At 41.7% G+C, this 14,664-nt stretch overlaps 1 protein-coding gene across 13 annotated transcripts in view; it reads left to right on the top strand.

Moving 5' to 3' along the window:
• The window catches only part of Kif16b (kinesin family member 16B), a 486,842-nt gene that overhangs the window by 137,728 nt on the left and 334,450 nt on the right, over positions 1–14,664 (top strand). For all 13 annotated transcript variants that reach the window (XM_010634116.2, XM_033761168.1, XM_010634117.2 and 10 more), the window contains 2 exons: positions 4,804–4,886; positions 5,933–6,021. In XM_010634116.2, coding sequence (XP_010632418.1) covers positions 4,804–4,886; positions 5,933–6,021 — 172 coding nt within the window. The remainder of the gene's footprint in view (positions 1–4,803; positions 4,887–5,932; positions 6,022–14,664) is intronic.

Genomic DNA, 14,664 nt, shown 5'->3' on the forward strand with positions numbered 1-14,664 from the left:
TTTTTTTTTTTTTTTTTTTTTTTTAATAAATGGCTTTGTCTCCCCTTTGACAATATTATTTCTCCTTCATTCTCTTTTAAAACCATCTGGAATTTGTCCGTCTTCAGATACTTAACAAGCTCTGAAGTAATCTCAAAGAAGCCATCATATATTTCAAGGAGGTTTAGGCATGCTCTCAAAATTACAAATTAAGTGTATCACAAAAAGTCCATCTGCTGCAATTAATTACATTAACCTCAGAGCAAGAAGCAGTTCATAGTTACAAAGAATTTAAAATCTGGAAGGAACTTTAGAAATTACCCTGTTTGGTGAGTCGATGAGGAGACTGATTTCTAGAGAGGTCACCCCATGACTTCTCCTTCCCCATGCCAAGATTTCTAGTCAGGACACATGTTCTGGGTCTGATTCAGAAACTTCACACCATCAGCCATTCTCATTCATGTGTTTCATTCATTCACACATTTATTTATTTATTCAGTCACTCATTCATTAGACCATCTGTCTTCTTCAGCTTGTTTACTGGTTTTTAAGCATGTTCACCTGTTTTTTAAGCATGCTCATGAGTTTTAAAAGACATCCAGTGGGAAGTATACGCCCCTACCCTGACTACTATCAGCACTGTCTTTTTCATGCATGGTTTCCTCAAAGGGCTGTTGCGCTCAGTAGATCTACGTTTCCTTAACTCTCACTACCTCTCAGCCCCTTTGTCTTGACTTTTGGTCACTTCCCATTAAGTGGTCACCAAGGCTACCGCACTCAGTGGTGGCCTAACATCATCATTTTGGAGGATCTCTCAGCAGACTTCTGCATTTTAGGCTTCTTCCCTTGGCTTCTGGGGGTTTCCTCTCTCTTTGATGCCCCTCCTCCATTACTTTTGCAAGAAAGATCTCCCTTCTCTTCTTGGCATTAAAGGCCAGCATTCCCCCAGGTGACTAGTCCTAGGTCCTTTTCCCTCTGTCTCCCTCTTCTCATTCTCATATTTGTGGCTTCGTCTATTAGAACTTTGAAATATATAGAAAGAAATAGTGTATATTTTCCTAATATCTTTGTACATGTATATATATGCTCATATAAACACATAAATACATACACAGGTATCAGGTAAGTAAGTAGATATCCCAGAACTTATTTCTTAGAGCCTTGGGCTCATAGTTTTATTTCCTAAAGGTATCTCAAATTCAGGTAAAACAAAACTTATCATTACTCTACCCCAATCATAGTCCTTTTCCAGCATTTGACTTGGTGTGGTTCCACAGCTGGTAATGCAGTACACAGGAGATGTCTTACGTCCCTTGTCTTCTCTGTTTCCAGCTATCATTGAATCCAGTGGATTTTGTTTCTTACATAGCTTGCAGGCCTGTTTGTTTTCTCCTTCCCTATCCCTCTCGTCCTTAAGCATCATCCTCTTTGACCTGGACCACTACATTGTCTCTACTTCTACTTGTACTCCTCTTTTGTCATTCTTCAGTCAGTTTAGAGACTATTTCTGAAACTAATCATGTTGTGCTATTACAGAGTTTTCTGACTGCAACTAGATAAAACACAAGATGCTTTACCATATCCTGAAGGATTTGGGGTGTTCACTCCCTCCCTTTCTGTCAAGCCTTATCTTGTGCAATAAGATTCCTTATTTCCTCTTCTGGTCACATGTCTGTCTTCCAATCATTTTTCATCTGTCTTTCTTGATACTGAACCTTCCCACATGCCTTTCTCCCCATTCATCCTCAGAGCTTGATTAAAGCATCATTTCCCTCTGGGAACACTTCCCTACCCACCCTAGCACAGGCCCTTTTCCCTTGCTTTGTGAGTGTTGAGTGTGGCTCGTACTTTCAGTTGCAGCTTTGTGTGTGTTTTAGTTAATTTTCTGGTGGCAGAGACAAAATATGTGACACCCAGAGTTAAAGGAGGAAAGGCTTGTTTAGCTCACAGTTTGTAGAGGCTTCAATCCATAATTGGCTGACTCGAAAGCAAGGTGGTGTGGCAGACAGCTATTGCAGAGGAGAAACAGTTCATGGCTGGCAGAAGGTAGCAAAGCAACAATGAAAGGACCTTAACAACATCTTTCTGCCCCTTTTATATTGTATCTAGGCTACTGGGATTAGGGCAGTGCCAGAGCAGTACGTAGAGGGATTTAGTAATCACACACCCTTAATCCCAGCATCACACACTCTATATCCAGCTGCCTCTAAGAAAGCCTCACCTATGACTACATGAAACTTTGTGGGGACGTCTAGACATAAGCCATAACAGCATTTATGTGGCCAATTACTATACCTGATTATTTGATTATTTACCCCTCTCCTATTCTCATTTTAAGCTTCACAAAGAAAATGTACTGTTTCTGGCTTGTTCAACTCTTGTGTCCTTACAATGATTAGTGTTCAGTAAGCATTCATTAAGTATTTGCTGAATAAATGAATGAACAACAACAGTGAAGCAAATTTTAAAATTTATTGTTTAGTAAAAGTTGTCCTAGAGGAAAGGGATAGAAACCTTCCTTAATACAGCCCCTTCACATGCTGGCCAGTTGACACACATTATGTAGATGAAAATAATGAATTGTCTTGGATAATTTTGCTTTCTTTAATTCCTTAAAGGGTTTGTGTTAATGTGTATTTTATGCAAATACCACGGGTGACAAGATTATTTTCAGTGATTTAATATGACTTGAAATATAACTTTGAAATACTAGCCTATTTTTCTATTAACATATTTTAGCAGTTTTCAACTTGCATGGCCAGGCATTTGATTAACAGAAAAAAAAAGAATTGGATTAGATGTAATTAACACCCAGGAGTCCGTTGCCTTATTAATCTCTCATGTAACTTTTAAGAGCATCAAATATACATATATCCTAGACATGGCTGCTTAACTTCTAACTTTCAGGGAAGCACATATCTCTGAGTCTTCATTGTAAAATGCAAGGGAAGCACCTTTCTTAATTTTATAGTCATGGAGCCTTTCCATGTTTGGAAAATGTACAAATGCTACTGTACATGATGGGGAGAAGCAGATAGGCCAATGGAATGGATCGTAACCACTAATGGCCTTCTAGGATCCTGAATCTATCTTCTGCTTTTCAAATTGGCTCCATTTCTGCTCGATAATGACATGCACTAAAACCAGACTTCAGCTGCTTTCTGTAGTGATGATCTGGAATAGTTAGTTAGGTTTTAGCCACACTATGTATGAAAATCCTCTTGAGACATTTGAGATACTACACTGGATAGGCAAGGGATATCCTGGCTGAAGCTCAGAAATGTGTGCCTGGGTTTAGGACATTACCTGCAGGGTCCCAGAGCAGGTGTCTGTCAAGCGAAAGGCTGGTGACTGGTCAGCCAGGAGTCATGGGCCTTTTCCACAGGAGGTGGACATCAGCAGCCTGAGGACTTGGGTCAAGTAGCAACAGAGGTCTACTGCTACTCTTATCTTCACATTTGTCAGGGAATACTAGAAAGAAATCTAGAGTTGTATGTGAAATCACTACGTTTTTAACTGTTGGGAACTGATCTTATATCAGAAAACATGTCTAGGTGAGTTTTATCACTGTGCACCAATTTGTGACGGCTAGTTAAAACTCTTTAAACTGCTGTCCTGATCCACTCTGTCTGTTTCAGTGACATCTTTGCAGTGTCACTCTGCTATTATTTGGACTCCCTGTATTTGATTCTCCCCTGCCCCAGGCACAGCCATCCTCCTGCCTGAGCCCCAGCCTCTCTGTGCCCTTCCCCCACAGAGCACATCTTTGTCCTCTGGCTACCCAGCGAGACCCAGCCACAGTCCTCATTGCAAAAGCCTGTGTCCAGCTGTTACAGCCTGCACTGTCACTAAAATTGTACACTTGTGATCACAGTAATTGCATCGCATTTTTCTAGGCAAAGACCAATCATGGGGATTTGTCCATAGGCGTTATAGACACTCAGGTGGATTGGACCATATAGGATAGCAGATCACCTCTGCAGCGTTGTTTTCTTACCTCCAGTAACAGGGAGCTTACCACTCTCCAGGACTCCTGTGTGAGTCTGGGACACATTTGAGTTGAAAAGGGTTTTTTTTGCCTAAACAAACTGAAATTACCCCTCCCCCTTGCCATGCAGTCACTCGACTTTGTTATCCTTGGTTATTTGCCTTTATTTCTTTTGCTTTCTGTACAGTTATTTTCTGAATAAGGGGCCTTTCCCAAATGTATAGTCAAGCCAAAGGAGCCTTTCTTGTTTCTTCAATGTCTAATGTGGCCATCTAAATTTTAATGGGGTTTCGATAAGATTAGTTAGTGCATTTCCTTGAAAAATACACCATGCATGAAAACAATTTCTTTCCGGTGAAAATCTTATGGTCATTTTAGAAATAGTTACCTGAACTCTGCCAATTGTACTGTGCTTCCTTTTTGAATGCACTTTTCTTTGAGATTTCTACTTTTATCAGCATTAAACATTTATTAGATTTGTAACCATATGCTTTGCTCCTGTTATATCTCTTTAGAAAACTGTTTTTTTCTCTTTCCAAGAAATCAAAAGTCAAATTACCAGTATATTAAGCTTTGAATCTCATAATAGGCTGCAAGGCTTAGATTCTTCACTTCTACCTGTGTTATCATGAGTATTGGGACATCTGGCTGTAAAAATAAAAGTTTTGCAGATTTAAAATTTAGCTTATGTAAGCAGACTTTGGAGAATAAAGCTTTTCCTTATTATTTTATAATATACTGGAAATTTCATATCAACTGTAGAATTCCATTATGCTTTGGCATTGTCAGCTGACCAAACTGCTTACCATAATTCATTTCTGCTTTTGTGTTCTCAGGTGCTGTGATACTCTTGGGAAGAACCAATATGTTTCGATTTAATCACCCAAAGGAAGCTGCCAAGCTCAGGGAGAAGAGGAAGGTAAGGAAACACCATCTCCAGGAGGGAACTTCCAGTCGAGTGGGGCTGTAGGTGTCCCTGGTGATTCCAGCAGCCTGGTGTTCTGGGTTACAGACCTCTGGGGAGGTAGCTGTATGAGCTGCTTGATGTAGGCAGTTAGTTTGCTGGCAAGATTGACTGATCAAGTAGGAGAGCCAGAGATTGGGGCCTAGAGCAAGCAGGGCAAAATCAGCCATGGTAAATTGGATTTTTTCTTTGGGATGTGAAGTAGAGCAGGGCTGAGTTAGAAGAGTTGGGAGCAACTTAGTGTCTTGGGATGAGGCCATCCAAAAGGTACACAGAGTGGGAGGTAGGCCAAGAACCAGAGAAAGAAGGGAAGAAATCAAGGGGAAGACATCTTCATTTTCTCAACTTGCTTGAGGCCAGAAAGTGGGGGCCTTTGCCCTAACCACCCATTTACTCAGCCTCTCCACTCAACCTGCTTCAGAGGCTACCTGAAGTTGTCAACACTTACGTGGAAGTGTGGACGGAGCTCCGAGCCCTAGGCTTCTTCAGGGCTGCTGGCCTAGCCACTGAAGCTACTTGTCTGTTCCAGCATAGGGCCACCCTGCAGGGTTCTCTCTGGTTTCAGAGGGAGGAAACCTGTTTGCCAGAGTGGGTCGAGCTCTTACATTTTGGTCTCTCTCCTCTCCCTCCTTGTCTGTGTCACTCAGTTGGTGTGAGTAAGCACCACTGATGGCAGGGGCTGCTGCCTGCTGGAGAGTGGGGGTCTTAAAGGTGCTGTGGGTCTTTACTGTAACTGCATGTGCCTTGCCATAGGGTTGGGGACCTGGTGAGTTTCCCCAGTGCTGGACTGCCAGGGCCCTGTGTGCTTCACTTTCTGGGTGTGAGTGTGAAATGTGCAGGGCCTTGACAGTCCCTGAGCTGCCGTTCTCAGACCCATTGCTCTGGGCATTAATAGGAGTGCATATGTCTTACTGTCCCTGGAAGGCTGAAGGCAGAGAGTCCAGAGAACTGGCCTTCTCTTACCCACCATGGTAACTGTTCTGCCCTGTGTCTGCTCTTAGAGTGGCCTTCTGTCCTCCTTCAGCTTGTCGATGACTGACCTCTCGAAGTCCTGTGAGAACCTGTCTGCAGTCATGTTGTACAACCCTGGGTGAGTGAACAGCTGTGCTCTTTCTGTGTGATTGTTGCTGTCATGATGCTTATTGTGCCAACTCTGTTATAGTCACTGGATAAAAATACAACTTCTTAGCACATCAGCTATAGTCATTTTCCTAGTTCCTTTCCAGCCCTTGCTGTATATATGCTACATAATTTTACTGTTAAAATCACAACACAAATGGGATTATGTTTTCTGATTTTTTTTTTTTTTGGCTTAACATAGTAAGCGTTAGGAAAGGTTGTAACAAGATTCCTTAACATTTTCCTGTCTAATATTTTAGAAATGGCACTTTGATTACTCAACATGTGCTCCTTTTAACTGATACACTTTTATCTCATTTTATAAATTATTTTTAAGAACAGAGACAGCCTTATTCTTAGCATTTCCAATATATTGCCCAGGAAATTGTATTCACTACTTTCAAACAAAACACCACGGGGACCGCTAAGGACACACATGACAGTGTTTTATCCTGCTTAGTAGCTGGGTGACTTTAAGTGGTCAGCTTAGCTGTTCAAGTCTTCTGTAGTTTCAAGAAGATAGCAATGATTAGGAAAATGCCTGGTAACAGGGAACAAGATAGAGGACTTTGGGGGTCCTTTCCAGTTTTGTGTCTTTTCCTACTTTTTTGTCTTTCCTACCAAGAGAATTGTACATAAAATAATGAAGCCACATAAGTAGCTAAAGCAGAGCAAAATAAGATTTTCAGGTACTGCTGTGTTTACTATGTTAGTGGTTGCTGTGTGCAGGGTGCTGTGCTGAGTATCTTGCTATGCTCCTGCATCATTACCCACAACTCTCCTTAGTTTTATTTTGGGGGAGATGTGTACACATTCATTCTCCCAGTGCTCGGGTTGGAGCTGTGGTATCTGTCCAGGTCTATGTGACTCTGCTCTGGCTACTTTATTCCTTGACTTACTCTAATCATGGCCACTGCATGGCCTGGGGCCCCTGACTAGGCACCTTCCACAGTCTCCAAGCCAATTGTCCCCTCAGCTCAGCTCCACAGGACTCTGGGTTGTGGAAAGCTGGGACCTGCAGAGAAATGCTCATTTGTTGGGAGGGGCCTTGGATCTGGGCTCCACATTTCATAGGCTGCAGGCTGAAGCCCAGGTACCAGTTTGTGCAGCTACAAGACTGTGACTTCTGCAGACAAAACGGCTCTCCCTTGTGTCTGCTTTTACCTTTACAATCAGCCTTTCCATTTTATTATGTGTGGACTGTTGTGCTTACTGAACAATTCCCTCTTTAAGTCGTATCAATAAGATCCCTAAAAAGTGAGAACCCTCTTGAAAGAATGGAGTGATCGGTACTTCAGAAAACATGTTTACTGGGGCCCTTGATTCCTTATTATGGTTTTAACAGCTGTCTTTCATGATGACTAAAGTTGAGTCATTCCTTTGGTAATGTTGTTTAATATAAGGTAAAATACAGGTCTCCAGGGTCAGTTTCAGCTCATCCAGTGTGAAGCTATCTGATCAGATTGTTCTGCAGTATTAAAAGTGCTTGACTTTGTCTTCCAGCCTGGGACCCAGCTAATCCTAAATCCAACTTCCTCTTTCCTGTCCTCTGTTTAATCTGCAACCATTTGCAAATATGATGTGGCTTTTAATGCCTTTGAAATCCAAAAAGTAATCTTCATTCAGCCTTTCGTCTGAGACACAGAGTCACTTTGAGCCCCAGCTTCTTTTACATTTACAGATTCACAAAATTGAAGTCCTTTTATTCCTCTCTAAACACAGGAAAATGTAGTCCTTTTAAAAGTGATGCCATTTTTTATTGTTTATTTTTGAGTTCACATATCTCTTTTTGGTGTTTATGAAGAGCAGGTCAGAGTGCACTGGTTTCAGCCTCAGAACATTTCAATGACTTTTTGTGGTCTCAGACATAGTTCCATCCTGTGCTATCTGTGTTCCTCTCTGCATCCCCCCAGGTGCTCTGGCCACTCCAGGTACTGTTTTTAAGGCTCAGTCACACCTAAACTCTCTTGTGCCTCTGGGGATTTTCCTCTTCCAGGTTTAGATCATGGAGTGCATTTGTGCCTTGCTGCCAAGGAACCCTAAACCAGTCTTCTCTCTGGAAGCTTTTCCTAACTTCTCCCCTCACTAAAAAATAAGTGTCCCTCTGCACTGTACACTGCTACATTGCTGCCATCCTTATTTGATTCCTCTTTGTAAGGAACGTTCGTCTGTCTGCAGATCCTTTCAGAGCCTGCTGTGAAACAGACACAGTTCTAAGCCTGGAACACAGTTGCCAGTGATGCTGGCAAGATCAGTTTACATGTTATATGGAGGAGAGAAGCAGTCATCAGGTAATTGAAAAATAAATCCTGAAAGTGGAATGAAATAGGAAGTCTTGGGGGCAGCATTTAGTGAAATGTTCAGGGAAACCTTCCTGAGGAGAGGACACTTGATCTGAGACTTGAGTGGAGTGAAGGTAAAGTTCATAAAGCTGAAAGGGGAGAACGGAGAGGGATGTGCTCCAGGCAGAGGATATGGGGAATGCTGCTGCATCAGAATGGGAGGTGAAAGGCCAGATGGAGTGGGTGGATGGTAGTCAGTGAGAAGAGTGGGAAGAGACAGGTTGGGGCAGTGCAGGGCCAGCTGCTGTGCCCTGTGGGCCACTGAAGTCTGGGAAGCTATGGAAAGGTTTCAATCAGGAGAATATTTGCAAAGTGGAGTGTGTGGCCTATGGAGAAGGCGGCATAGAAGCAGGAGGCTACTCTGATGGCTGTTGTTGTAGTAAAGAGGGTTGTGGCTGGGGTCCGGGTATAAGCCACAGAGACAGAACAAGGTAGAGTCAAGGATTTAAAAAGCATAGGCAGAAAGCATTCTCTTTCCTGAGAGGGGGCGGTCAGCAAGCATAGGCCTGAGCTGGCAGTTGGGTGAGAATTCTACTTCCTATTAGGTTGGAAGTCTTTTGAGGTCAGGGACCTCATCTTACTTATTTATGTATATTACAGTGTCAGTCATATAATGCGGTTAATAAAAACTTAGCAAATGGATTTAAGAATGAAATTTTAACAAAACATATGGGTCCTTTGAGAAATATTTTTTAGTTGATTTCTCTAGGCATGGGTGTTCCAAGTATTGGAACAAGACATGATACACAAAGGAATGCATTTTTGCAACCTAAATCTAGTCCCAGATGACTGCACTTATTTGAAGAATCTCAAGGTCATGCTTAGGAGTCTTAGACAAAAGAGAGAAGGACAGCCTCATGATGAAATGGAGAATTAGGCAGAGGCAATCAGAGAATCTCAATGAGGAGCGATCTGTTTTAGACTAAATTGCAGCTGGCTCAGGAAATGGCTCTGGATGCATCTGACATGTACATCACACATCCTGTTCCACCTGGCTTCTGTTAGACGTATTTTTGTCCCTGCTATCCCCGCAATGCTTGTTGGTACAAATTCAAGTAAAAATCATTTAATAGTTCATCATACCTCCTTTCTCTCTGGCTTCCAGCCCCCCCCCCAACTTGCCACCTGCTGAAGAGAAATGATTACCCATGAATTAAAAAATAATTGGAAAAAAATTGCTTAGTCTGATTTATGGGAAGCAGTCATCTTGTTACGAAGTTGTTGGCTGCAGCAACTGGGTAAAATGAAGCAAAATTAAAGCTATACTCATGTTGATTATCATTTTGTTTTGTTATGTTATAGGTATAAATGCCCTCAGCCTAAATTAAACACCATGCAATAAACTGGAAGAACATTGAAAGAAAAGGTTGCATACTTGGGTCCTAGCTCAATAATTGTTTAAATTGTGATATTAAACTGCTTAGATCCAAGTGTTTCTCAAGATGGAAATGTAGAACTGAGGTATTTGGGGAGAGCAGCATGTATTTATTGAGGCTCTGCTATGCATCACTATAGTGTTAGGCTCAGACTACAGAAAGCCTGGGAGAGGGGCCAAGGCTTGTGTGCATTCAGAACTGTGGCATGAAAAGTGAGTTCTCTAGGAGGTCAGGGGGCAGGGATGGGACAAGGTGAAGTGCTTAGAAAGGGATTCTCTTTCTGGTGCCAGGGCCCCTTTGGGTAAGTACACCATGACGTGGGGTACTGAGAATCCAGAAGTCTTAGGCTTCTAGGAGGAATCTTTATCAACATGGAGCTCACCTCCAGCCACTTCATGGAATCTGTGATAAGCATAATTTCACAAGAGCCCATTTGTCTTCAACTGCACAGAGATAGGCATTTTTCCCTGTTCTAACATCTTCCCCAGTATGGATCATTCACTTAGTGTAGCAACAGCTCATGATGAATAACTAGAGCTGTTGTCCAGAGGAGGTTGGTGCAGAGGGCATGGAAGGTTACATGAGACCTTAATAAAAGATGTGCTAAAGCCTGTGTTCTGGTACTTTCTTTCTCATGGGTGCAGACATATGGATATTAACAATACCTAATTTGGAATGACTGGAAGAATGCTAACTGGACTTGACCGTGTTCACCCACCCTTCAGAGACCTGAAATCACTTCCATCAGTTCTCTTGGTTAATTTTCTCCAATATCCACAAAAGACTGTACTGTACAAGTGGGTGAGGCAGACTGGACAAGTGATCCACTGAGGAAAGGACATAACAAACTGGATGAATGCTTGAAGGAGAGAGTCATGCTGAGGGTTAGGAAGAGATAACAGGACACTACAGGGTGAGTCTTGGCTGGATAGATCTCTGAAAGCCAGGCACCTGTGCTTGTGCTTGCAGTTTGCTTTGATAAATGAACAGAGCAGCTGTTTGTTGGGGAGATGTGTCTTTGGATCTGGGCAAGGTGGGTTAGAAGTAGGAGAGAGATTGCAGCTTAGTACCCTAAGTTATGTACATAATATTGTGTATGTGTAACATTTTGATAAGTTCTGGTCAGCTTTTTTTAAAGTGTGTTCAAAATTTCTGATAAAAATGTATGGTCTAGAATAATTGAATTTTTCTATATGCTAATAAGTATATGGCAACTATTTTCTTTGCTCTTTTTAAAGAGTTGTAGCAAGATTAACTTAATACAAAATTTACTACTTTACTGTTTTTAAGTGTACAGTAGTGTTACATGCATTGACATTGCTGTGCAGCCAGCTGATCTTAAGAATATTTTTAATCTTGTAAAATGAAACTCTAGGCATTAATAATTTCCCATTTTCTTCTGATCCTCAGCTCCTGACAACCATTATTTTACTTTTGTCTCCACAAATTTGAATACCTTAGGGTCCTTGAATAGGTGGAATCATATGGTGTGTGTCTGTCTTTGAATGGCTTATTTCACTTGGTATACTGTCTTCAAGGCTTATGCACATTGAAGTATCAGAATCTCCTTCTCTTATGGTTGAATAATGGTCCATCATGTGTATATGTCTTATTTTGTTGATCTATTCATTTATTGATGGGCACATCTATCTTTGGGCTATTGTGAATAATGCTGCTGTGAACATGGATGTGCAGATATCTCATTAAGGCTTTGCCTTGATTTCTTGGTATATAAACTAGAAAGAGTTTGCTTGATCATATCGTAGTTCTCTTTGTAATTTTTCAAGGACTGCCATACCATTTTCCATTGTACCATTTTACATTCTCACTAATGATGCACAAAGAGCCCCCATTTTTCCACATCCACTCCTACACTTGAAATTCACTGTTTTTTACTGATAGACCTCCTAATAGATATGAGGTGGCATCTTATTTGAGTTTTCACTTTTTTTCTTCTATTTTCTCAAGATTGTCCAGTTTTTAAAAATATATCTTAAAATTCCCTCAAATCTAATAAATAAATGATGAGTGAACTTCTAATGTGGATTGATTTCTTGATGATTTCAAGAAGCTCATTCAGTGTGTCTTAAAAGCCAGACAGTGGTAGGAGATCAGGAATTGTTAATAACCAAGGAGCAGCATAGTCATTTTGCACTGAAAGGCATTTTTCTGATGGTGCATAATGAGATCCCTGGAGAAGCCACAGCAAGGACTCCAGAGGGGGCAGCTGGAATTGAGGCAGTGCTAGAGAAAATCTAGAAAGGGGGTCTATAGAGATAATCAAGGCTGGAAGTTGTGGGTCCTTAATTATTAACTGGCTGTGGAATGTCACCAATGAGAAAAGATGTTGACTTCCAGTTTCAGTCTTCGATAATTGGTTGAATGGTGTGTGCTATTCAGCCAAAACACATATATGGAGGAGGAGAAGGAACAATTTGTCAAGAGGTGGGGTGGATAATGAGAATAACCTTGGAAAACTGGGCCCTAAGCCTGGACTTTCCTCCTCTCTGTGTGAATTTGAGGACTGTCAGGAATTGGATACCCTGAGGGGAAAGTCAGGTTTCATGAGACCTGTCAGAAACACTCCTCCTTGTCTTTCAGGATGAAGGCAGTTCCCCATTAATAAAATTGATGAGCACAGCTCTGCCACAGTTAACTGCATTCCTACAGCTAGGGTTCAAGGGCCTATCCTTTATCCTGCTGCGCTTGAGTGATTTAAACAGACTGAAGCTCAGGCACCTCGGTGAGTTTACACAGCTCTCTCCCTTTTTTGAACCGAGCTCCTGAGCACCACTATCTTCCTGTCCTTTGATGGCAGTTGTGGCCCCTCTATCCCTTGGGAATTATTTTCTCTCAGATTGGCTCCATATGGGAATGCCCTGCCTGTTGTCTTCTTGCTGTTCCTTGCCTTATTCCAAGAAAATCTATGGGGCCTTTTCACCATGAGAGTTTTGCCATCTGTTACTGTGGAAGAACAAGTAGGAAGGACCTGCCCCTGGACTCCACTTCCAATCCAAACCTGAGGTGGAGCGAATTATAGTCACTTCCCAGTGACTTTTTTCTCTTCTCAGTGTGTGGCCTGTACCATCAGTCCCTGAAGGGTGACTTCCAAGCTCTAGCATGATGGTTCATTACATTGTTCTCTGACATGAACTGCTTTCACTTTCCACTTTAAACTTGACCCTTCAGTTTAGTTGGATAGAACACCCTTCACATCTCTCCCCAGGTTTCTGCATCTGTAAAACCACCCATGAAACTCAGTGTCTTCCTTTGGCAAGTCGTAGTCTTCTAAGCTCAGTGTAGGAAATATGTCCTCAAGGGGCTTTCCATGAATGTTTAAGCTAAATGCTTCCTTATTATTCTTGGGCAGGCATTCACACATAGCTTTATCATAGTTCTTTCTGAACTCATCTCATTTATCCCTGCATATTTAATTGATATATACTTCTTGAAGTTAGGGACCACACTGTGCACATCTTTGAAACTTGTACGTAGAAACTCGCATGTGTTGGGCACTTAGATGCTCACTGAGGTGTAGTTTTCAGCCAGCCTGTGGAATCTCATACACAGGGATGTTTGCTCATAGGTCTCCAGGTGACTCTTGCTTCAAACGGGTCATGTGCACTGTTTAAGAGTCTCCATATCAAGACCTCTGGTCTTTGTGAGTGCTTCCTACATGTTTGAGTTTCTTAATGATTTCAGACTAATGTCTGTCTTGATTTCTTTGACTGTGTGTAGAGCTGAGTCATATTTTTTTTACCATAGACCAAAAATTTACTGCTTAGTATTGTTTCACCCAAAACAAAGCTCTACAAAAGAATTAAGCTGGTTTGCAAATAACTGTAACCAAGAAGATCCAGCTTACCTCAAAGCAGCAGCCAATTTTGACTTCAACTCACTAATTTTCCAGTCGTCCATGTGTTGAAAAAACCTGAATTACAGTAAGATTTGGAGTTTTAAAAAAGAAGTCCTTGCTACCCAACAATGTTTTATGCATCCAACTGGGTCCATAAACTTGGGTACATCATTTCTAATGTAGTTTTGGAACTTACTGCTGGCCTGCTCTCAAGCTCCCTGGAAACTGATTTGTACACACACATGCGTGGTACTTAGTGCCAGAGAATTTTTGGATGGGGCAGAGCAGCCTGGTGGCTTCCTCTAGGAATGAGCCCCACTTTGGAGTAGTGCCCAGCTGGGGTCTTTGGCAGTAAGCAGATAACTCCCTGTAGGGAAATATTCCTCCTTGGCTGGCTCAGTGTCTTGAAGAAGCAGCAAGCTCGGCTTCTTTGCCTTGCAAGGAGACTGCAAACAGGCAGCTAACTTGGCAGGATGTGGAAGCTTTCACAGCTTCTTGAAAGTGCTGGAAGCAAAATTAGATACTTTCCAAGTTCATTTCAGTCTTGAAAATAGAATTTTTTACTGGCACATTAGCCTCATTTAGGCATTAACCAGTGGTGAGCCTATTTAAATGGATAAATGTGATTCGTTAAATTGCGAAGAGAAGGAACACCCTGATTTCAAAACCAGTTAAACTAAAAAGCTGTCAGAAGACAAGATCAGACCTGTATTTTGTGAGCCACTTTCTGAGGACCATCCACTGAAGGAGGTGCTTGGGGTGGGCTTTCTTTGGCTTTAGGGCCAGTACAAACATCATTTGGCCATGGAAGAAGATGGCCTGAAGTCATCAGTGGTCAAGGAAGGAGAACAGATGAGAGAATATTATGTAATTTAGTGTTCTCATCATGGGAAATGTAAAAATCACAACAAACAACAAAGAAATTACTGCAGAGTAATATGTTGCTACATATTATAACCTTTACCTCTCTGTTCTACTTGTCTCTTTCCTGTCCCTGTCTCTATCTAAATATGCACATGTATAATATATATATATATATA

Source organism: Fukomys damarensis, unplaced genomic scaffold, assembly GCF_012274545.1.
Source record: "Fukomys damarensis isolate Sample0158 unplaced genomic scaffold, DMR_v1.0_HiC HiC_scaffold_7, whole genome shotgun sequence".
Classification (NCBI taxonomy): Eukaryota; Metazoa; Chordata; class Mammalia; order Rodentia; family Bathyergidae; genus Fukomys; species Fukomys damarensis.